At 38.6% G+C, this 24,058-nt stretch overlaps 1 protein-coding gene across 1 annotated transcript; it reads right to left on the reverse strand.

The window, feature by feature from the left end:
* Positions 1-7,299: 7,299 nt before the first annotated feature.
* On the reverse strand, positions 7,300-23,548 carry LOC118851961 (C-C chemokine receptor type 8-like). The gene is made up of 2 exons (XM_036761570.1): positions 23,499-23,548; positions 7,300-9,589 (listed from the first exon to the last, which is right to left on the reverse strand). The coding sequence occupies exon 2, from the start codon at positions 9,573-9,575 to the stop codon at positions 8,517-8,519; it is 1,059 nt and encodes a 352-aa protein (XP_036617465.1). The 5' UTR covers positions 9,576-9,589; positions 23,499-23,548; the 3' UTR covers positions 7,300-8,516.
* Positions 23,549-24,058: the final 510 nt, after the last annotated feature.

Consider the following 24,058-nt stretch of genomic DNA (forward strand, 5'->3'; position numbering starts at 1 on the left):
GTTGGTGAGAAGAATATCAAGGAACAGAAGTTCTAAAAAACCACCACGGCATCATGGAAAAAACAACTGATTTTTAAACCAGAAGGAGTTATTACCACCCCCTTTCCCTCTATTATTAGTGGAATTGCTTCTAATATTCCTTTCCTCCTTGTATTGCTGCTTGGCTTCAGGTAGATTTTTTTTTTATTGTGTTGAGAAAGAATCCCTCAATTCCTGTTTTTTTAATGTGTTTTTTTTAAATTATAACTGAACGTTAGATCTTATAACAACTTTTCTTTTACATCTATTGGTATTATTTAATGGATGTTAGCTAGTTAATTTATTATTCACAGGCACACAAGCTTGCAGTTCTCCGGTAATATAGTCCCATTGGCAGTACAGGTGGTGGCATAGTAGTTACTGTCGGATGCATACCCCAATGGAGACCCCAGATCTCTAGGTCTCTGACCTCATATCTATTATTGTTGTTGCTAACTCATGAGCCTTTGAGAGTTTGGGTTCCTACTCAATACCTGACTCATGATCTCCTCCTGGAGACCATGGCTTTGAGGCCAGTTCTATCTAGTACACCACACCACCTCTTTTGGAATAATAATAATGAGTTGGCACTTGCATATTACTTTTAGGTTTTCAAAACACTTTAATAGATTATCTCACTTGAGCTTCACAGCAATCTAGATGATCATACTACTGAATAAGTGGGAGAATTAGGAGACCCAGCGTCTTCCTGACTCCAAGTTTGGCCTGCTGACCATTGCACCACCATGAATTTTTTTTAGAGAGAAGACCATGCCACTTCAGCCAGCAATTTGGCATTATTAGTATAAAAAGATACCTTTTGGCTTAGTCAGGCTACTCCGAGGATCATAGCCTAAGGAAAAAGCATCAACAAGTGTTTATTAAGTGCTCACCATGTACCAAGCACTATGCTAAGATATGGGAATACAAATACAAGTGAAAAAAAAGTCCCTACCTTCAAGAGACTTACATTTTAATGGATGAAGACAACAAATAAAAGGGAGCTGAAAATAAGGAGTTGTAGAAGGTGCCCAGACAGGAACATGGTGTCCAAGTCCAGAGAGTTAGAAGTATAGCCAGTAAAGGAGCCAGCTTACCCTGAAAAGAGTTAGAGAATTGCCATACAAACACAATATATCAAGCATTTATTAAGTGTCTACTGTATACAGGCTATTGTGCTAAGAACTGGGAGATATAGATGTGATAGCATCCTTGTACTTCTGGAGATTATATAGTCCATTAGATTGTCTAACAATTGGGGGAATGGTGGAATAAATTCTGGCATATCAATTCAATTTGATATTACTCTCCCATAAAAAATAACAATAAGGAAGAATACCAATAAATAGGGAAAGTCATATAGTGATGCAAAGCAAAGAAAGTAGTATTTGAAAAAAAATACATATCTACTGAATACAACTACATAAAAATAACAGCAACAATTCTCATAAGAAATATATCAGAAGTGGATAGAGATGAAATAAATTGTTATAATTTTTATTAAAGTTTATATTTTTATTGAAATATGTATAGTTCAGATTTTCTGGTTTAACTTGGGAATTTGGGGCTATTTTTTTTACTCATTTACATTTGCTGACATTTTCTTCAATATTTTATAACTTTAGGGATCTATCAATTCACCTATGTGATTAATACTTCCACTGAGGAAGATTGGAACTTTCTTATGACTTAGCAAATGGGCTTAACAGAGAGTTGCTGTGGACCCTCCCACCATGATGAATGCATGCTCTTTGACTATAAATGGATGGTATCAGCCTGGGCAGTCAAGAATAGGATGGAAATGAAGCAGTGCTTAAGGTTCGAGAATGTGTTGCTGTGGAGTGGGAACTCCATGTGAAGTCAGAAGACTTAGGTTTAAATGCCAGCTCTGCCACTGACTGCCACTGTGGCTTTGGGGAAGTCACCCTTCTGAGCTTTGGGTTCCTCACCTATAAAATGTAGGGGTTGGACTATATGACCTTCAAGGTCCCTTTCAGTTCTAACCTATGGTCTTAGGATTGATTGCTTGACTATGGGGGACCCATGTAATAGAAGGAAGTCAGTTAAGGGGGCTTTCAAAGCAGAAAAAAATCAAGGATAGGGAGGTTGGGGGGAGGTTAAAACTTGGTGGCAAAACCCAAAATTCACTGGTCAAGTCTTACAGGTTTCTGAATGTCGAATGTCTTTAAATTGATCATGATACTGACTTTCTGTGGCCCTAACACGTCTATGATAAGACAACCAACAAAAAGTTTTAGACTTGGAGTCAGAAAGACCTCAGTTCAAATCCTGCTTCAGACATTTATTAACTATGTGATTTAAGTCAGTTTCTCTTAGCCTCAGTTTCCTCATTTGTAAAATGGGGATAATAACAGCACCTACCCCACAGGGTTTTTTTAAGCATTACATGAGATAACACATGGGTAATGGAGATGTGTGCATGTTCTGTCCGCCTAAATGAGAGATATCCACAAGGGAGATACCAGGGACCTGCTTCTATGAGAAAGGATACCTGGTTCATGCTTGACTTGTATGAACTTTCTGGACATTCTGCATTGGCTTACTATGTGGTAACGAGCAGCCTCTTTCCAAAGGCTGGATATCTGGAACTGTTTGAACCTCGGGAATCTCTCTCCTGTGGCATACAGGGGTGAAAGACTCATTCACTTGTAGCAAGGGTGCCATTTAGTAAGCTGGGGAGGAAAGGTCACCTTCCCCTCCCCTTAGGTCCAGTGACATCAAGAAACAGGCTTGAGGTTTTAGTCTTGCTTCACTTATCCTTTTTGGTTCTAGGTGCAGGGAGTAGAGTCCTCAACCCAGAAGTGGGAGCCATGGGGATCTTGGAACCCAGGATTGCAGGTCATATGTTGTGGCCAGTTCAACAGGGAAGCCCTGAGAAGCAAGGGTTGCCGAAAGCTAGTGCACAGGGACTTTGGACTTGGTACTTGGTACTTGGTGGGACTAATTCTTTCTAGGAACAAAGTTAAGCTGGGTGAACCTAATCCATCTTTCCTCCCCAAAGACCTAGGTAGCATAAGACAGATTATACTCCCTGGGAGTTGGGGGGGTAGACGTTGATAATGATACTTGTTCTTGCTATACCTTTGAAATAAATATTTCTCCATAAAAGTAATCTTACTGTTAAGTCATTAATCAATCAATCAATAAACATTTATTAAATACCTACTACGTGCCAGGCACTGTGTTAAGTGCCAGGGATACAAAATGAGGCAAAAGACAGTCCTTTCAATGAGCTTAGAATCTGATGGAGAAGACATGTAAACTGGAACCAGGATACTTGGACTCCTAAAAGTGGGGGGGACATAATCTATGGGGGCTTGAGACAATGGCAGTGATGAGAGGCCCTCCAACCCCCTAAGGAAAATCCTGGAGGAGGCAGGGCTGAAATGTAACACACTTGGTCTTCAGGCAGTAGGAGTTCAGGGAATTAGTGTTACATGTGTACATTTTGCATACTTTATAACACTGTGCACATGTTAACTTTTATGATGATGATGTGCCTTCCTGGAGTTCCATCTCTTCCTACCAACATCACCCAGAGGTGACCATGCTAGAAGTGAGCTAGGATGGTCCCCCAAAGCTAGTGTGCTGTTCGAAGAGGAGGTGTTACAAATAAATACTGTTTCCCACCTTCTCCTCAAAGTCATGAAAGGAAGAATTTCTCCAGCGTCAGAAAACTGCATAGACTAAAGGGCATTACAGCTTACTTGAACTGCCTTTACCAAGTTGGAGCTGCAGTTTTCTACTTGGCCCCCTCCTCTTGGTCCAAATTTCCAGCCCTTGGAAGGGCCAATTTCCTGAAGACATGGGCACTTTTAGGAGTGGGACAAGGGCGATGAATAGTCAGTCCTGTTGGGCTAATAGAACCAACAGCACCTCAGGTGGTCTGTAATTCAGTTTGCACTCTCTTTTCTGAGACAGAATGGTAGGAGATCCTCCCTTTACTGGCATTAGATGAGAGCAGGAAAACCAGCCAATCACAAAGGAAGCAAAGAAGAGAGAGACACATCAATTCAATTCACTATGATTCACCAACATTAGGCAAATTTGTAAGCAGAAGAGAGAATGACAGGAAGAAAATAAATCTAGTCAACACCGCCCCCCATTCTCCCCATGTCTTTAAAAATTGATAACTTTTCTTTTAATCACCTTCATTTAGCAATATATTCCTTTCCCTTCCCTAACCCAGAAAATCATCCCTTATAACAATAAGAAGCATTTGTGAAGTGCTTACTATGTACCAGGCACTGAGCTAAATGCTGGGGATACAAAGAAAGGCAAAAACACAGTTCCTGTCCTCAGAGGGCTCACATTTTATGGAGGAAGGCAACAAGGCAACATAACCTCTAAAGGAATATATGCATGGACAAACATACCATATACATAGTATATGGAAAGTAATCTCGGGGTGGAGGTGGGAGTGGAGAAATTCCCCTACAGAAAGTGAGATTTGAGTTGAGTCTTGAAGAGAAGCTAAGGATTCTAGAAAAGAGAGAGAGAGAAAAATCATTTCAGAAAAACTAATCCAACAAACATGAATCAGATCTGACCATAATCCATCCATTGTTCCCCACCTCTGCAAAGAAGTGAGGGAGGGATATTTTCAAATCTGTTTTTTAGGGTCAAGCTTGGTCATTATAATTACACAGTATTAAGTTTCCATTTTTGTTTTTTTTCTTTCAGTTTACATTGTTGCAGTTATTGGGAATCTTGTTTTTCTGGTTCTGTTCACTTCACTTGTCATCAGTTCATATGTCTTGCCATGCTTTTCAATAATCTTCATATTCATTGTTCCTTGTAGCATAGTAATATTCCACTGCCTTCTTGTACCACCACTTTTTTGATCAGTCTCCTACCAATAGACATCTCCTTGCATGTAGATCAGTACTATTTTCCTACTTGATTTTAGCCAATGATGGTCTCAGTTTAGTTTTCCTTAAGCGTTAGTCTGGAAGCTACTTCTCTCATCACGGACCTCTGATCCCTGCTCAATGGCTCCACTTTGAACAGAATATCCCCAGATGATCACATACCCCTGACTGCATGTGCACACACACACACACACACACACACACACAGCACACTGGAGCTCCATTCTTCTAGGACCACCCACAAAGCATCACTGGGCCAGTTCCATGAAACCCTTGATCATAGGGTAAAGAATATGAGACTCTCACAAGAGGAAGACCACCAGCAGCTGCAAAGGATAGAACAGGCTGGTTCAGTAGCCCTGTCAAAACCCATCTCTATTAAAAACAGTCCAATCATCAAGTACTTATTAAGCACCTATTTTGTACCAAGTGGGGATATAAGTACAAAAAACTCATACAAAGAAAAAATCTCTCTACTTCCTTAGTTCTGCAAACTCTAGTGCCTGGAAATATTAAATGCAGTAGGACTGAATCCCTACTCCTGGGCCTTACGGTGCCTATCCCAGGTGGCTAGGCAGACCTCCTTTGTTCCCCCTTCTACCCACTGATAAGGGTAACTCTTCTCCAGAACTGGCAGAAATGCAATAAATCAGGCAGTATTCAAAGAGTGCATGTGGACAAGCCAGAGCCTCTATGTAGGCCAGCTGCTTACAAGTGCCTTTAAGGTGGGGTGTTCACCTATCAGAGCTGCTAGTGTTACGTCGGGACCCAAAGCACTGACTAACTGCAGAGAGAAAAGGAAGAAGGACTCTGAGGTGAGTGTGTCAAATCTAAACTGTTCTTTTTGCTTCTTGCAGTTTCACTTGGGCTGTGGGCATTCAAGTATATTCAAACTTGTAGTTACTGCTCTGCACCAGACAATAAAGTGTCTTTTTTTTGGTACTGGGAAGTACAAGCCCTGAATGGTCTTTTGATCCTCTGTGTTGTCAGCATGGAGTGGAATGGGTTGGGGGGATGTGAGGTTAGGGTACTTCATCAGTTAAAAAAACAAACAACATTTGGCTTGGGCTTTTGCTTCTACTCATGTCAAGAGTGTGTTTTGTCTCTGGAGTCCTCATGAAGGGGTGTGGAGAGTGGGTGGGCAGCATGGAACACTGGCTTAACTCGGTGAGCTTATATGCCTGGTCCCCTGGTTTCTATTTTTCCTTCCCCTTCCTTTCCTGAGAAGGTGATAGGTTCTTGGAGTGGGTTCACCCTTGGAAGTGACTTAGTAAGTATGAGAGGTCCTGCATTCAAATCCCAGACGAATCCCACTTATCACCACACAGTTGCTATTCTGAGACAAAGTTTGGCTATATAATGAAAATCTGAAAAAATGTTAAAAGACTCTAGATGCTATTTGCATCCAGAGGAGAAATTGACAAATAGAAGTATGTATATATAGAATAATTTACATATATATACATATATGTATGTATATATGTGTATTCACATGTGTACATATGCATATATATGTATATACACACACACACATGTATATACCTTTTTGTATCTAATGGTAGCCATGGAGGGAGGGAGGGAGGAGGGAAGAAACAAAGGGAAAATAAAAACATTTACATGGTAACTTTGTTGTATATTTGGAAGGAATAGCAAGTTGTGCATGGTAGATATGAAATGAAATGTGCAATCATTTTTATTTTTCTGCGTTATAGAAATGTTTGTTTTGTTCTATGAATTGCATTGAAAATAAGTTTAAAAAAATAAAAGGCTCTGCTAACTCTTACTCTTTCCCTTCCCCCACCCCAAGTAATTTCAAAGGCAAGGAGGGGGCGTGGACTCTTCCAGATCACCTCTTTCTTCTCCCACTATTCAGGAGGCTGGAGTGTTTTCCCCTAGATGTACCCTATATTCTAAACCACGCCCGACCTTGGTTACAACTGTGACTTGCTTTAGCCTAGCTGTGAATTGGTCCTATTCCACATGAATCATTTCTCTCTACTATTTTAGATAAACATTATCAATAACCAATAAACTTCAAAGCCATAAACTTCTTTCACAAACACTACCCACACTATGTAAAATGCTAGCTATGAACACAGAAAATCCTAGCCATTCTGAACCCAGTTCTTTGTCCTGATTAAGTTTTGTATATTTCCAGTAGTCACAGACATCTTCCATTGCTCTCCTACCAGCACAAAATTAATGTGCATAGATGCATCATAAGGAGTTTTGATCAAAGGTTTTTTTTAATACAAAACAAAAATAATCAACAAATAAAAGCTGCATATAGACACAGAAAAAATATAAAAATGTCTATCAGTGATAAGACACCAGGGAGAAAATTAAATCTTTAATGTCCTTGAGCTGACTGCCAAGAAGTGGCCACCCTTTGAACCATTAGTCCTTTCCATTCAACTCTGTTGTGGTTCTTTTTTTCTGTAGAGTGGACCAGTCTGCCCTGCTTAGTCTCTGTGCTCCGAACTCACAGCCTAAAACCCCTGCAGGGGTTTCCTTCTGTCATGTCCCCCAGTCACTGTCAGCCTTTCCTTTTCCCCTCAATCATGTTAAAAAAAAAAATCCAGTTTGTGAGAACTCCACCCAGAACTAGATGAGAGTTTTGTGGCATGGTAGTCTCCAAGACTCCAATTCTGAAGGATCCAGAGTTAAGCTTTCAATGCCTGACTGCAGATGTTTGGGTTTCCTTCAAAGTCCTCTGAAGCACTTGGAATACACTTGCTTTTTTCTTTATGCCACAGTGACTAGTGGCTTTGTAAGGCCCCATATTCTCCATTCAACTTAATAATTTTTTTAGAAGTGCCTACTGTTTGCAAGAGAAAGTGCTGCAAGCTGGGGATACAAACATAAACAATTCCCCACCCCATACCCCCCACAGGAAGCATACGTTACACTGGTGACTACAACATTTACACATATGAGTAAATTAAAAGGATATACAAAGTTATTCCAAGGGGGCATGGTGTCAGGAAAGGTGGATCATGAAGGAAGTGGTCCATGAGCTGTGCTTCGAAGGAAGTTGGAGATTATGCCATGGGGGGAAGTAAAGAGGGAGTGCATTCCAGACCAGGGACGAAGCCTGCATAAAGGCAGGGAGGCTGGAGGAAATTGTTCACAAAGAAGTGAACTGATTTATTCAATCTCACACTTGGTTAGCGGCAGAGCCAAGCTTAGAACATAGCTTCTTCTGAATCCCAGTATAGTGTGTTTATACTATATATGCCTCTTGATACTTGGCCTGAAGGTTAGATGAAATTAAAGCCAATGGTTAGAGGTTGACCATCCCCAATTTAAGGATTATTATACAAATCCTTGGCACACCCTGACTTATACAATCAGCATTTAGTTTGGGCTAACTCTCTTTCTCCCTCCTAAGAAAGAATCAGCCAGGGAATATATCCAGAAAATTGCAAATGGCCTTGTATGAAATGAAAGAGGGAAGAAAGAGAGTATTTAATCCTTATTAGGAGAGACTAGAAGAAAACAGCAAATGTCTGTCTTCCTTGTAAACAAAACATCTTCTCCCTGCTTCCTTGCTGCAATCCCTGGATTCCATACAAACATTTCCCCTGGGGCCAGGACTGTCCTGCTTCACAAAATATAGTCTGTGGTGGAGGAAGCTGAATGGCGTACAGATGATCTCTCTGTGTATTCCTGGGAATAGTAGCTTTCCTTGTATACCCAGAAATAACGTTTGTATTTCCGAAAGATATCAGAGAGATGCTTCTTGAACTTTTCCCCCACAAAAGCATAAATTACAGGGTTGACACAGCAGTGGGTGAAAGAGATGACCTCAGTTATCTGTGTGGCCTGGGTGAGTTTCTGACTCAAGTCACACCCATCCAGGATATGCAGGTTGTGGAGGGAATTCAGGAAGAGCATCATGTTAAAGGGAACCCAGAAGAAGAAAAATACCACCACTACGATGAGGACCAGCCTGATGGCCTTGATCTTTTGGTGGTTCTGACACTTCTTCAGGTGCCTCAGGATGTTGGCATAACAGTAAACAAGGATGCTGAGTGGGATGACAAGGCCCAGGATGTTGATTTCAAAGTGGGTAATGAGTTTCCATTCAGTAGTTCTGTCATTATAGAAGGAGTAGCACTTGAGGATGCCCTCCTCTGAAGATACCTGGTAAAATACCAGCAAAGGGACAGAGGCTAAAACAGCCACCAACCACACCAGGAGGCTGACAGCCATGCCCTTCCTGGTTGTCCTCACCTTCAAAGCATAGACTGCATGGACAATGGCCAGGTACCTGTCCATGCTCATGATGGTGATGAAAAAGATGCTGCTGAAGAAGCCAATGTAATAAACTCCAGAGATGACCTTACACATGGTGTTCCCAAAGACCCACTGGTCCAGAGTATAGTGTGTCAGGAAGGGGAAAGAGAAGACGAAGAGCAGGTCAGAGATGGCCAGGTTCAGCAGGTACACATCAGTCATGCTTTTCAGCTTCTTACAGGCTACCAGAACCAGAATGACCAGGACATTCCCCAGCAGCCCAAAGACAAAGAGAAGGCAGTAGAGTAAGGCAAGGAGCAGAGAACTGGACTTCTGGGTGAATGCAGTTTGGCAGGGGCTAACCGTCCAGTCTGGGTAATAGTCCTCTGTGGTCATGGACACATTTGGCTCCAGGGTGTACTCCATCCCAGCTCAGTCACCTGATCAGAAAACACAATCTTTTTTATTAGTTTCTCCCACACACCTGTTTGTCAAATATTTGATGAGTCTCTTGTAGTGGTTTAGCATGCCAGCCTTAGAGTCAGGAGCTCTGGATTCAGACTCCTACCTCAGACTCTTAGCTACATGATCTTGGGTAAGGCACTTAACTTTTTAAGGTCTCAATTTCCTCAACTGAAAAATAATATTTGCATGAAGGTTGTTGGAAGAAAAATGCTTTGTAAACTTTAAAGCTAACGTGAGTGGTGATGGCGATGGCGGTGGTATAAGAGTGCAAGACCTGGGCCAGAGGGACAGAAATGAGCAAAAGCAGCAGATTTCTCTTCTAGTATTACTAAGTGCCTCCTCTAGGCTTACAAAATCCTTAAGGAAATTTGTCTTTGCTGCTAGCTCCTCTAAGGAATTATTATCTCTCCTTTATAAGACTGTCCATCGCTAGGGCTGATCATCACCTTTCTCTTGCTCTCTAGTGAGTCAGGTCCACGGATGACAGATAAACCCTATCTCCCAGTCAGGACCATCTTTTCTGGTAATTTTCCCAGTAGCCCCTCACCCCATGCCCCTTCCCCACCCCTACTCTCCAACAGTTAGGTAGGAATGAGAAAATTTCTTTTAAATCCTTTCACAGCCTTGGCTGTTAGTCACTTGTTCCAGGGCCAGGCAAATTCCCTTGAACCTTGATAAGCCTCAAGGTAGCGCTTAGCAGTACTGGAGAGAGGAGATCTGAGCTAGTGCCCTGGGTCCTGCATTCCTGCTACTCTGGCTCAGGCCCCTTCAAACTATCAAACCAATTCTTCCTCCTCATAATTTGAAAAATTGTCACTATACTATTCTTTAACTGAAATATAGGGGGAGGGGGGAGGGTTTGCCTGTAACTATATTTATGTTAAAACCACAATAGATCTTACTGATGCTCTGGCTTTTTCTTCTCCTTTTTTGTAACTGTCTATACCAGGGGTGGGGAACTTGTAGCCTCCAGGCCACATGTGGCCTTCTAAGTCCTTGGTGCAGCCTTTTGATTTAGTCTAAGTTTTACAGAACAAATCCTTTTATTAAGGGGATTTGTTCTGTGAAGTTTGGATTTAGTCATAGGGCTGTACTTGAGGTCTCAAAAGTAATGAGTAAGTTTGGTAGAATGGTAGGTTTTGGGGAAAAGATAAAGAGTTCTGTTTTAGGTGGGTTAAGTTTCAGATGCTTATGAGATATCTGGTTAGAAATGTCTAATAGGGCAGATAAGGGGTGCAGTGGATAGAGCACAGGACCTGGAGTCAGGAAGACTTGAGGTCAAATCCAACCTCAGACATTTACTAACTATGTGACCCTGGGCAAGTCACTTTATCCTGTCTGCCTCAGTTTCCTCATCTGTGAAATGAACTGGAGAAAGAAATGGCAAACAACTCTAGGGTCTTTGCCAAGAAAACCCCAAATGGGATCACAAAGAGTCAGACACCACTGAAACAATGGAGCAACAAGAATAGGTAGTAGGCATGACCATTTATTTAGACTAAAAGATCCTAAGTCTTAGAGTTGGAAAGGCCTTTGAGATGACAGAGACAAGCTAGCTTCAGAGTAAGAAGTACATTTCTTTTGCCCTTGTCCTTGGCTATTTGCTTCCTCTTTACTTTGAGCTGTCAGGATCTCTCCTCACACCCTCAAAACTGAATCAGTGTTTCCTTCTCTTTTTAGATGATTTATTATACATAGCATTAACATATTCAATCAAACTCGCTCTGCAACAATTCACTTAAATAAATCAGTTTAAATACATTCCCTCAAAATCATTTAACATATGTTAAAAAGGGATCAAGTAAGAGACAATGCTAAAAATGCTACAAGTCCGACATCAATGGGATATAGCCAAAGTAATCCTTGGAGACAAATTGCTATCACCTTGTCTTCTTTTAGCAAGAAAGGGAAGAAATGAATTAAATTTGCATCTAAAGAAACTGGATAAGGAATAGTCATTGAATTTCATCAGAAACCATCTAGTCCCAGTGTCCCAGGAAGAGTAATGTCCTCTCTAGCATACTTGAGGTGGTCATCCATTCAACTTTTGCATAAAGACTGAAAGTGAGGGACAGTTTTTTTGTTGTTGTTGTTTTAAAGAAAGGAAAAGATCATGGACCTAATAGCAGGAATAAATAGAATAGAAAGCGAAATAAAAGTTGAATAAAACCAGGAATAAATGCTGAATAAAACCAGGCTTAAGGAAACTATTAGCAAACCAAACCAACAGGTGAGGAAAATGCACATCAAGAAAACTACAAATGAGAAAGGAGAGACTGCAACCAACACAAAACAAGGAGTTTCATTAGGGAATACTGGACACTTTGTAGGAGTGTGAAGACTTAAAGCATTTAAGTGATTATCTACAAAATTTTGAATTACCAAAACTTAACAGGAAATTAACTTAAATAGACCAATCTGACAAGCAGGACAAGTTATGAATGAAGATCTTATGAAAAACAAGCAAACAGGGTGGAGCCAAGATGGCAGAGAGAAACCAGGAAGATGCCTGAGCTCTCTCCAGTTTCCCTTAGAAACTATGTTAAATGAAACCTCTAAAGGAATTCTGGAGAGACCAAATCCACAAAAATATGGAGTGAAACAATTTTCCAGCCTAAGATAATTTAGAAGGACTTCAGGAAAGGTCTGTCTCTCTTGGGTAAAGGGGGAAAACAGCCAGCACAGCAACTGAGACCCCATAGTTCTGGCTTAGCAGGCTAGTGGCACAGCAGGCCAGCTGTCAGGCCTCCAGCCCCAGGCCAGGCCACTCTAGTGCAGTGGGCAAGCTGCCAGCCCCAGAGGCCCTGGTGCAGAAAGCCAGTGACCAGACCCCTAGCCTCCAGTGAAAGAACCTTGGGACAGTGCCCCCTGTACCTCAGAAGCAGAGCTCAACTTTTAAAAATGAACAAAAACCAAAAACAATCGCTTACCATAGAAAGTTATTATGGCAACAGGGAAGATCAAAACACAAACTCAGAAGAGGATAACAATGTCAAAATGCCTACATGTGAAGCCTTAAAGGGGTATATAAATTGCTCTCAAGCCCAAAAAGTCCTCTTGAAAGCCCTCAAAAAGGATTTTTAAAATTAAGTAAGAGAGGTAGAAGAAAAATTGGGAAATGAAATGAGAGCTATGCAGGAGAATTATGAAAAAAAAAGAATGAACAGCTTGGAAAAGGAAGCACAAAAACAGCTCCTTCAAAAATAGAATTGGCCAAGTGGAAAAGGAGGTACAAAAGCTAATTGAAGAAAATAATTCCTTTAAAATTAGACTTGGGCAAGTGGAAGCTAATACTTTATGAGATATCAAGAATCTGTCAAATAAAATCAAAAGAATGAAAAAAATAGAAGAAAACATAAAATATCTTGTTGGAAGAACAACTGACCTGGAAAATAGGTCCAAGAGAAACGATTTAAGAATTATTGGACTACCTGAAAGCTATGATCAAAAAAAGACCCTGGACAGCATCTTCAAGAAATTTTCAAGAGAAATTGCTCTGATATCCTAGAAATGGAGGGTAAAATAGGCACTGAAAGAATCCACCAATCACCTCCTACAAGAGATCCCAAAATGAAAACTCCAAGGAATATTGTAGCCAAATTCTAGAACTATCAGGTCAAGGAGAAAATACTGCAAGCAGCCAGAAAGAAGCAATTCAAATACCAAGGAGCCACAGGATTACATAGGACTTAGCATCTTCTACATTAAAGGATCAGAGGGCTTAGAATATGATATTCTGGAAGGCAAAGGAACTTGGATTATAACCAAGAATCAACTACCCAGCAAAGCCGAGCATAATCTTTCAGAAGAAAAGATAGAAATTCAATGAAATAGGGGACTTTCAAACTTTCCTGATGAGAAGACCAAAGCTCAACAAAAAAAAATTGGCCTTCACATACAAGACTCAAAAGAAGCATAAAAACAGGAAAGAAAAAGACCATAGTATTCAATAAGGTTAAGCTGTTTAAGTCCCTACATGGGAAGATGATGCTTGTAACTCTCAAGAACTGTGTCTCTATTAGGACAGTTAGAAGGAGTATACTTAGACAGAGGGGGTGGGTATAAGTTGACTTTGATGTGATAAAAAATTCATTAAGGGGTGAAAAAAGGATTGTACTGGGAAAAGAGGAAAGGAGGAGATAAAATGGGGTAAATTATATCACATGACAAGGCATTAAAGATCTATTACAGTAGAGGGAAAGAAGGGAAGGGATGAGCATCATTTGAATCTTGCTGTCATCAGATTTGGCCCAAAGAGGGAACAACATACACATAGGGAAGTAGCATGGGAATGGGGAAAGAGAAAGTGAGGGGGCGGGCTTATAGAAGAGAGGGCAGAATGGGGGAGGCAGTGGTCAGAAGCAAAACACTGGTGAAGAAGGACAGGATGAAAAGAGAGAGAAAAGTATAAGGGGGTGGTAAATAGGGTGGAGAGAAATACACAGTAAGTAATCATAACTGTGAATATGAATGGGATGAACTTTCCTACAAAATGAAAGCAAATAGAGTGAATTACAAAATAGTATCCTACAATTTGTTATTTACAAGAAACACATTTGAAACAGAGAGACACACACAAAATAAAAGTAAAACACTGGAGCAGAATATATTATGCTTCAGCTGAAGTAAAAAAAAAAAAGCAAGAGTAGCAATCCTGATATCAGAAAAAGTCAAAGCAAAACCAGATCTAATTAAAAGAGAAAAGGGAGGAAACTACATCTTGTTAAAAGGTACCATAGACAATGAAGTAACATCAATACTAAACATCTATGCAACAAGTTGTAGAGCATCTAAATTCTTAGAGAAGAAGTTAAGTGAGACAGCAAAACTATACTAGTGGAGGACCTCAACGTCCCCCTCTCAGAACTAGATAAATCTAACCACAAAATAAAAAAAGAAAGAAGTTAAGGAGGTGAATAGAATTTTAGATAAGTTAGATATGATAGACCTCTGGAGAAAACCACAAAAATTGACAATGTATTAGGGCATAAAAACCTTACAATCAAATGCAGAAAGGCAGAAATATGAAATGCATCCCTTTCAGATCATGATGCAATAAAAATTACATGTAATAAAGAGTCATAGCTAGATTAAAATTAATTGGAAACTAAATAATTTAATCCTAAAGAATGAGTGGGTGAAAAAACAAATCATAGAAACAATCAATAATTTCATCAGACTATGAAACAAAAGACCAAAATTTATGTGATGCAGCCAAAACAGTACTTAAGGGAAATTTTATATCTCTAAATGCTTACATGAATAAAATAGAAAAAGAGCAGAACAATGAATTGGTAATGCAATTTTAAAAGCTAGAAAAAGAACAAATTAAAAATCCCCAAACTAGAAATTCTGAAAATCAAAGGAAAGAGTAATAAAATTGAACATAAGAAAACTATTATACTAATAAATAAAACTAAGAGCTGGTTTTATGTAAAAAAACAATAAAATAGGTCAACCTTTGGTTAATTTGACTTAAAAAAAAAAAGAAAGCCAAATTACCAGCATCAAAAATGAAAAAAGGTAAATTTACCACCAAATAAAGAGGAAATTAAAGCAACAATTAGGAGTTATTTTGCCCAACTGTTTGCCAATAAATATGATAATCTCAGTGAAACTGAAATCTAAGTAAAAAGAAAAATCTAAGTGAAATGAATATTTACAAAAATATAAATTGCCCAGATTAACAGAAATGGAAAAAAATACTAAAATAATCCTATTTTAGAAAAAGAAATTGAACAAGCCATCAATGAACTCCCTAAGAAAAAATCTCTAGGGCCAGATGGTTTTACAAGTGAATTCTACCAAACATTCATTCATTCCTCTATCCACCTATTTATTTATTCATTGCATGTAAAAACAATTAAGTTCTCATTCTAAATTCTCTCCTTTCTTCCCTCCCCACCCACCCTCCTTGAGAAGGCAAGTAATTCAATATAGGTTATACATACATCATTACACAAAACACTTCTATAATAGTCATGTTGTGAGAGATGAACTATATTGCCCTCCATCCCATCCTGTCCCCCTTTATTCAATCATCTCCTTTAACCCTGTTCCTTTTCAAAAGTGTTTGCTTTTGACTACCTCCTCCTCCAATCTGCCCTCCTTTCTGTCATCCCCTCCTCTTATCCCCTTCCCCCCTACTTTCCTGTAGGGTAAGATACCCAATTGAATGTATATTCTGCCAAACATTTAAAGAACAATTAATTCCAATATCATATAAACTATTTGGAAAAATAGGCAAAGAAAAAATTCTACAAAATTCCTTTGATGACACAAATATGGTCTGGATACCTAAACCAGGAAGAGCCAAAACAGAGAAAGAAAATTATAGACCAATATTCCTAGTGAATATTGATGCAAAATTTTTTAATAAAATATTAACAAAGAGAATTTTAGCAGAGAGAATAGCAATTTATCATGAGGATAATACCCTATGACCAGGTGGGATTATACCAGGAATGCAGAGCTGGTTCAATATTAGGAAAACTATTAGAATAATTGACCATATCCATAGCAAAACTATCAGAAATCATATGATTATATCAACTCCTTCGATGAAATACAGCATACATTCCTATTAGAAACGCTAGAGAGTATAGGAATAAATGGAGCTTTCCTTAAAATGATAGTTAACATATCTAAAACCATCAGCAAGCATTCTATGTAATGGAGGATAAGATAGAAGCCTTCCCAAGAAGATCAGGAGTGAAACAAGGATGCCCATCATCACCACTATTATCCAATATTATCCTAGAAGTGTTAGCTTTTGCAATAAGAGAAGAAAAAGAAATTGAAAGAATTAGACTGGAAAATGAGGAAACAAAACTATCACTCTTTGCAGATGATATGATGGTATACTCAGAGAATCCTGGAGAATCAACTGAAAAACTACTTGAAATAATTAACAACTTTAGCAAAGTTGCAGGATATAAAATATATTCACAAAAATCATCAGAATTTTTTATATTACCAACAAAGTCCAGCAGCAAGAGTTAGAAAGAGAAATTCCATTTAAAATAATTGTAGGCAATATAAAAAATACTTGGGAGTCTACTTGCCAAGATAAACCCAGGTATATAGTTACAAAGCACTTTCCACACAAAGTCTGATCTAAAAAAAAATGGAAAAATATCAATTGCTCATGGGAAGGCCAAGCTAATGTAACAAAAATGACAATTCTACCTAAATTAGTTTACTTATTTAGTGCCTTCTGATCAAACTACCAAAAATTATTTTATAGCACTAGGAAAAAACACTAACAAAATTCATCTAAAAAAACAAAAGGTCAAGAATATTAAGGGAATTAATGAAAAAAAAATGCAAAGGAAGGTGGCCTAACTGTACGAGATCTAAAACTATATTATAAAGCAGCAATCATCAAAACTATTTGGTACTGGCTAAGAAATAGAGTGGTGGATCAGTGGTATTGATTAGGTACACAAGACAGTAGTCCATGGCTATAGTAATCTACTATTTAATAAATCCAAAGACTGCAGCTTCTGGGATAAGAACTCACTATTTGGCAAAAACTGCTGGAAAAACTGGGAAAATAGTATGGTTGAAACTAGGCATAGACCAACATCTCGCACCATAAAACAAGATAAGGTTAAAATGGGTACATGATTTAGAGATAAAGGGTTATACTATAAGCAAATTAGGAGAGCAAGGAATAGTTTACCTGTCAGATCTGTGGAGAAGGAAAGAATTTATGACCAAACAATAGCTAAAGAATGTTATGAAATGCAAAATAGATAATTCTGATTGCATTAAATTAAAAAGTTTTTGCACGAACAAAACCAACACAACCAAGATTAGAAAAAAAGCAAAAAGATGGGAAACAATTTTTACAACAAGTGTTTCCAATAAAGCCCTCATTTCTCAAATATATAGAGAACTGAGTCGAATTTATAAGAACACAAGTCGGGGCGGAGCCAAGATGGCGGCTGAAAAGCAGGGACCAGCGTGAGCTCCCTGCCGAGTCCCTCCAAAAACCTATAAAAAATGGCTCTGAACCAATTCTAGAACTGCAGAACCCACAAAACAGCAGAGGGAAGCAGGGCTCCAGCCCAGGACAGCCTGGATGGTCTCTGGGTGAGGTCTATCCCACACAGAGCTGGGAGCTGGGAGCTGGGAGCTGGGAGTGGAGCGGAGCGGAGCAGAGCCCAGCTTGAGTGGCTCGGACCAACCAGACCAGGAGCCGGGCTGAGCGGGCCCTAGCGCCCTGAAGCAGTGAGCTGCAGCAGTTACCAGACTTCTCAACCCACAAACACCAAAGACAGCAGATCTAAGCCCAGTCCGGGTTAGGGGTTCTTGGGGAAGGAGTAGTGCTGGTGTGACAGAGCTGGCACCTCCCCCCCAAACGTGGAACATAGAACTCTTTAGTCTACATGCAGTCATACCCCACTGAAAAACTCAAGGGTCAAGTTAGTTGGTTGGGAATATGGCCAGGCAGCGAAAACGCACCCAGATTCAGTCTCAGACTTTGCATTCTTTCTTTGGTGACAAAGAAGACCAAAACATACAGACAGAAGAAGTTAACAAAGTCAAAGAGCCTACAACAGAAACCTCCAAGAAAAACATGAACTGGTCCCAGGCCATGGAAGAGCTCAAAAAGGATTTGGAAAAGCAAGTTAGAGAAGTAGAGGAAAAATTGGGAAGAGAAATGAGAAGGATGCAAGAAAACCATGAAAAACAAGTCAATGACTTGCTAAAGGAGACCCAAAAAAATACTGAAAAAATACACTGAAGAAAACAACACCTTAAAAAATAGACTAACTCAAATGGCAAAAGAGCTCCAAAAAGCCAATGAGGAGAAGAATGCCTTGAAAGGCAGAATTACCCAAATGGAAAAGGAGGTCCAAAAGACCACTGAAGAGATTGGAGCAAGTGGAAGCTAGTGACTTTATGAGAAATCAAAATATTATAAAACAGAACCAAAGGAATGAAAAAATGGAAGACAATGTGAAATATCTCCTTGGAAAAACCACTGACCTGGAAAATAGATCCAGGAGAGAGAATTTAAAAATTATTGGACTACCTGAAAGCCATAATCAAAAAAAGAGCCTAGATATCATCTTTCAAGAAATTATCAAGGAGAACTGCCCTGATATTCTAGAGCCAGAGGGTAAAATAGAAATTGAAAGAATCCATCGATAGCCTCCTCAAATAGATCCCAAAAAGAAATCTCCCAGGAATATTGTCACCAAATTCCAGAGCTCCCAGATCAAGGAGAAAATACTGCAAGCAGCCAGAAAGAAACAATTTGAATAGTGTGGAACCCCAATCAGAATAATCCAAGATCTGGCAGCTTCTACATTAAGAGATCGAAGGGCTTGGAGAATACGATATTCCAGAGGTCAATGGAGCTAGGAATGAAACCTAGAATCACCTACCCAGCAAAACTGAGTATCATGCTCCAAGGCAAAATATGGATTTTCAACAAAATAGAGGACTTTCAAGCTTTCTCAATGAAAAGACCAGAACTGAATAGAAAATTTGACTTTCAAATACAAGAATCAAGAGAAGCATGAAAAGGTAATCAAGAAACAGAAATTGCAAGGGACTTACTAAAGTTGAACTGTTTTGTTTACATTCCTACATGGAAAGATGACATGTATGATTCATGAGACCTCAGTATTAGGGTAGCTGAAGGGAATATGCGTATATATATGTTTATGTATATATATAAGTGAATGTGTATGTATGTATATATCTACGTATATACATATATATATATGTATATAAATATAAAAGAGAGAGAGAGCAGACACAGGGTGAGTTGAAGATGAAGGGAAGATATCTAAAAGAAATAAAATCAAATTAAGGGTTGAGAGAGGAACATACTGAGAGAGGGAGATAGGGAGAGATAGAATGGGGTGGATTTTCTCGCATAAAGGTGGCAAGAGGAAGCAGTTCTGTGGGAGGAGGGGAGAGGGCAGGTGAGGGGGGGAATGAGTGAACCTTGCCCTTGTCAGATTTGGCCTGAGGAGGGAATACCATACATACCCAATTGGGTATCTTACCCCACAGGAAAGAAGAGGGAGGAAGATAAAAAAAAGGGGAGGGATGATGGAGGGGAGAGCAGATGGGGGTGGAGGTAATCAAATACAAACACTTTCGAAAGGGGACAGGGTCAAGGGAGAAAATGCAATAAAGCGGGATAGGTTGGGAAGGAGCAAAATATAGTTAGTCTTTCACAACATGAGTATTGTGGAAGGGTTATACATAATGATACACATGTGGCCTATGTTGAATTGCTTGACCTCTTAGGGAGGGTGGGTGGGAAGGGAAGAGGGGAGAGAATTTGGAACTCAAAGTTTTAAAAACAGATGTTCAAAAACAAAAAAAAAATTTTTTTGCATGCAACTAGAAAGTAAGATATACAGGCAGTGGGGCGTAGAAATTTATCTTGCCCTACAAGAAAGGAAGGGAAAAGGGGATGGGAGGGGAGTGGGGTGATAGAGGGGAGGGCTGACTGGGGAACAGGGCAACCAGAATATATGCCATCTTGGAGTGGGGGGGGAGGGTAGAAATGGGGAGAAAATTTGTAATTCAAACTCTTGTGAAAATCAATGCTGAAAACTAAATATGTTAAATAAATAAATTTAAATTTTTTTTAAAAAAATAAGAACACAAGTCATTCCCCAAAGGATAAATGGTCAAAGGATATGAACAGGAAGTTTTCAGATGAAGAAATGAAAGCTATCTGTAGTGATATGGAAAAATGCTCTTAAATCACTATTGATTAGAGAAATGCAAATTAAAACAACTCTGAGGTACCACCTCATGCCTATCAGATTGGCTAATATGACAGAAAAGGAAAATGATAAATGTTGGAGAAGATGTGGGAAAACTGGGACACTGATGCAATGTTGGTGGAGTTGTGAACTGATTCAACCATTCTGGAGTGAAGTTTGGAACTGTGCAATCAACCCATGTGTATCCTTTGATACAGCAATACCACTGCTAGGTCTGTATCCCAAAGACATCATAAAAACGTAAAGGACCTATATGTACAAAAAATATATTTATATTTTTTTAAATATATAAAATACACAAAATCTAAAAATAAATCTATAAAAATCTTAAAAAGCAGCTCTTTTTGTGGTGGCAAAGAATCAGAAATTGAGGGAATGCCCATCAATTGGGGAATGAACAAGTTGTGGCATATGAATGTAATGGAATACTATTGTGATATAGGAAATGGTGAGCAGGCAGATTTCAGAAAAACCGGGAAAGACTTACATGAACTGATGCTGAGTGAAGTGAGTAGAACCAGGAAAGTATTGTGCACAATAACAGTAACATTGTACAATGACTAACTATGATAGACTTAGCTCTTCTCAGCAATACAAGGATCAAAGACAATTCCAAAAGACTCATAATAGAAAATGCTATCCACATCAAGAGAAAGAACTATGGAGGCTGAATGTAGATCAAAGCATAGTATTTTCACTTTTTTGTGTGTGCATGTGTGTGGCTTTTCCCTTTTGTTCTGTTTCTTCTTTCACAACATGACTAATGTGGAAATACGTTTACAGGACTGCACATGTATAACCTATATTAGATTACTTTGCATTTTAGGGAGGGAAGAAAAATTTGAAACTTAAAATCTTACCAAAAATGCATGTTGAAAACTATCTTTACATGTAATTAGAAAAAATAAAATGCTATTTACCAAAAACAAACAAACAAACCCTAGCCCAGATGGTTTTAGAGGTGAAAATTTTCAAACCTTACCAGAACCAATAACCTCCTTTGCATCAATTACTTATAAAAAGAGGGTGATGCAGACTGGTTAGATCAGAAAAAGAAAACCCAGAAGTAGTAGAGAGGAAACATGTAGATAGAACCAGCTAGAATAACCACTGAATAATCCTGAGTGCAATTTCTGAAACCTGAAATTCTGCCCATGTCTTATATTTAGCTTTAACTAATTTACTAATTGCTGTTGTGTTCAACAGAACTTGAGATTTTGGTTCAGTTGTTCTCAGTTGTGTCTGACTTTTCATTACCCATTTGGGGTTTTCTTGGCAAAGATACTGGAGTAGTTTACTATTTCCTTCTCCAGCTTATTTTACAGATGAGGAAACTGAGGCAAACAGAAGTCACAAAAATGATTTGCCTAGGGTCACACAGCTTGTGTCTGAGGCCAGATTTGAACCTTGGAAGATGAGTCTTCCTGACTTGTAGCCCAGCACTCTATCCATTCTTCCATTTAGCTGCCCCCATACTTGAAGTTGGCTTACACTAAGTGGTACATATTAAAGAGAATTCAACTTCCTTTATCAACCTCAGTTGAAAATCATGGACCAGCCATAGATCAGGCTATGTCTGAATAAAATCATCTTCTTTAGTGGCAATTAGAAGTCTAGCTTCATTTTCCTGAAACTGACAAAGATGGGGTGCCTAGCGGGCAGAAGGGAGGTAGAACGCATTACTCAATATACCCTTTCTCAGCAAGTATGTACATTAACAATTTGGATGTTCTCACTAAACTTTGTGGTTAGATCCACTGAGTGTAAAACTCTGTCTTTGAAATTTTGTACTAGATTAGTGTCTTGGAAAAAAAAATGGAATGCTACATACAATCTCTGATGAGGGAATTATGGTGTTCTCCTAAACTTGAAAAAGAGAACACTGAAAAAGAAAATTATAGATCAATTTCCCTAATGAACATAGATGCAAAATACTAAATAGTAGCTAGCAAAAAGGTATCATTATAACCAAGTAGAATTTATACCAGGTGTGCAGGTCCAGTTCAACATCAGGAAAATTATCAACATAAAAACAAACGAAATTATATTGATCATTACAGAAAAAAGCCTTAGATAAAAATCCAACACCCATTACTGACAAAAACCCTAAAATGGATAGAAATGGAGAGATTTTTCCTCAACTCAACAAAAAATATCTGTCTTAAGTTAACAGCTAATACTATGTACAGTGGAGAAATATTAGACGTATTCTCATTGAAAACGGGCTCCAAATAAGGGTACTTACTTTTACCATTTTCATTGACATAGGTATTGAAAATTCTGCTTATTGTAATTAGACAGGAAAAAGACATTGGAAGACAACAGTGGAAAGGATGAAGTCAAATTGTCATTCTTTGCATATGATATGATATTACATATGTAAAACACAACTGACTCAACCAAAAATGAACTGAAAAAATGAATTTAATAAGAGTATATATGCAAGATTTACCTACATAATTTTGAGTGACATAAAATGACCATACAGATCAAGAAAATGCAGTTTAAATTAAAAAAACGCCTTACTTACAGAGTTTTCTTATCACTTGTAACCTAAATGGTTCCTCTGTTTCAAAGAAGGTAATATCAATCTCCCTGCTTCAAGATCAGTGTGGTATCTTGAAAATAATGTTAGATTTAAACACAGAAGACCTGAGCAACTTGGTATTTTGTGGGAATGTTTCTAATGTTTTTTCATTGCATATTATTTTGGCTCTTGTCTAAAAGTAGATCCTTTCCCCCTCCACTTTATAGTATTTTTTTTTGATTACATGTAAAAATAGATTCTTTTGATTGTGTTAGGAATGACTATATCTTTAACATGAATGAATGTTGGATTTTTATCATATACTTTTCCTGCATCTGCTAAATTTAAGAAAAAAAAATGTTTTTTTTTCTTGCTAAAGAAAAAGCAATCCTGACCCTACTACTCACAACCTGTGTAACCTGGCACAAATTGCTCAACTTCTCTGAACCTCAGTTTCTTCATCTATAAAAATAAGAGGTTTGGACCAGATGGTCTCAAAAATCCATTCTAGCCATTGATCCTGCTATATAGCAAAGTTTGAGCTAGACAGACTTATTCCACATACCCATACCATTCTTATGAAAAACTACTCACCTTCCAAAGTGGGCACTGTTCATTTCCAGTCAGAGATACAACTGCAGGAGTGATGCATCATTATATGTATATGAGCACATGTAGATCTACACCCACAGACAGCTGCGTCATATCAAACAGATAAAAATAGTCATTTCCTATTCTTTTTCCTAAACAACAGAAATTAAGCTTAAAGGTCTGAGTCGAGTCTGTGAGCTAGTTTTTCAAGATCCTTTCAGATTTTAAAATCCTCTGAATTATCAATTTTTAATGGGTGATTAACAGTATGCCTCACTTACCATGCAAATCAATGATTTGAATGTTTTCCATAAACTCTGTAAGACTGACTGTGAAACTTTGTTTGCTAAAATAGCCTCATTCTTATGAACCCAAGGGGAGGAAATAGATATGTTATAGATATTGAGAATTTTTTTTTTTTACAGTAGGAGAGTTGGTTCAATAAAGATGCTATTCTTAGGGAGTTTGCTGTCATTCTCATAACACATGTCTGTGTTATACTACCGGTGAAATTGCTCTACAAATAAGCATAAAAAATAATACTCTTCCAGGCTACTATAGTT

Source organism: Trichosurus vulpecula, chromosome 5 (genome assembly GCF_011100635.1).
Source record: "Trichosurus vulpecula isolate mTriVul1 chromosome 5, mTriVul1.pri, whole genome shotgun sequence".
Taxonomy (NCBI): Eukaryota; Metazoa; Chordata; class Mammalia; order Diprotodontia; family Phalangeridae; genus Trichosurus; species Trichosurus vulpecula.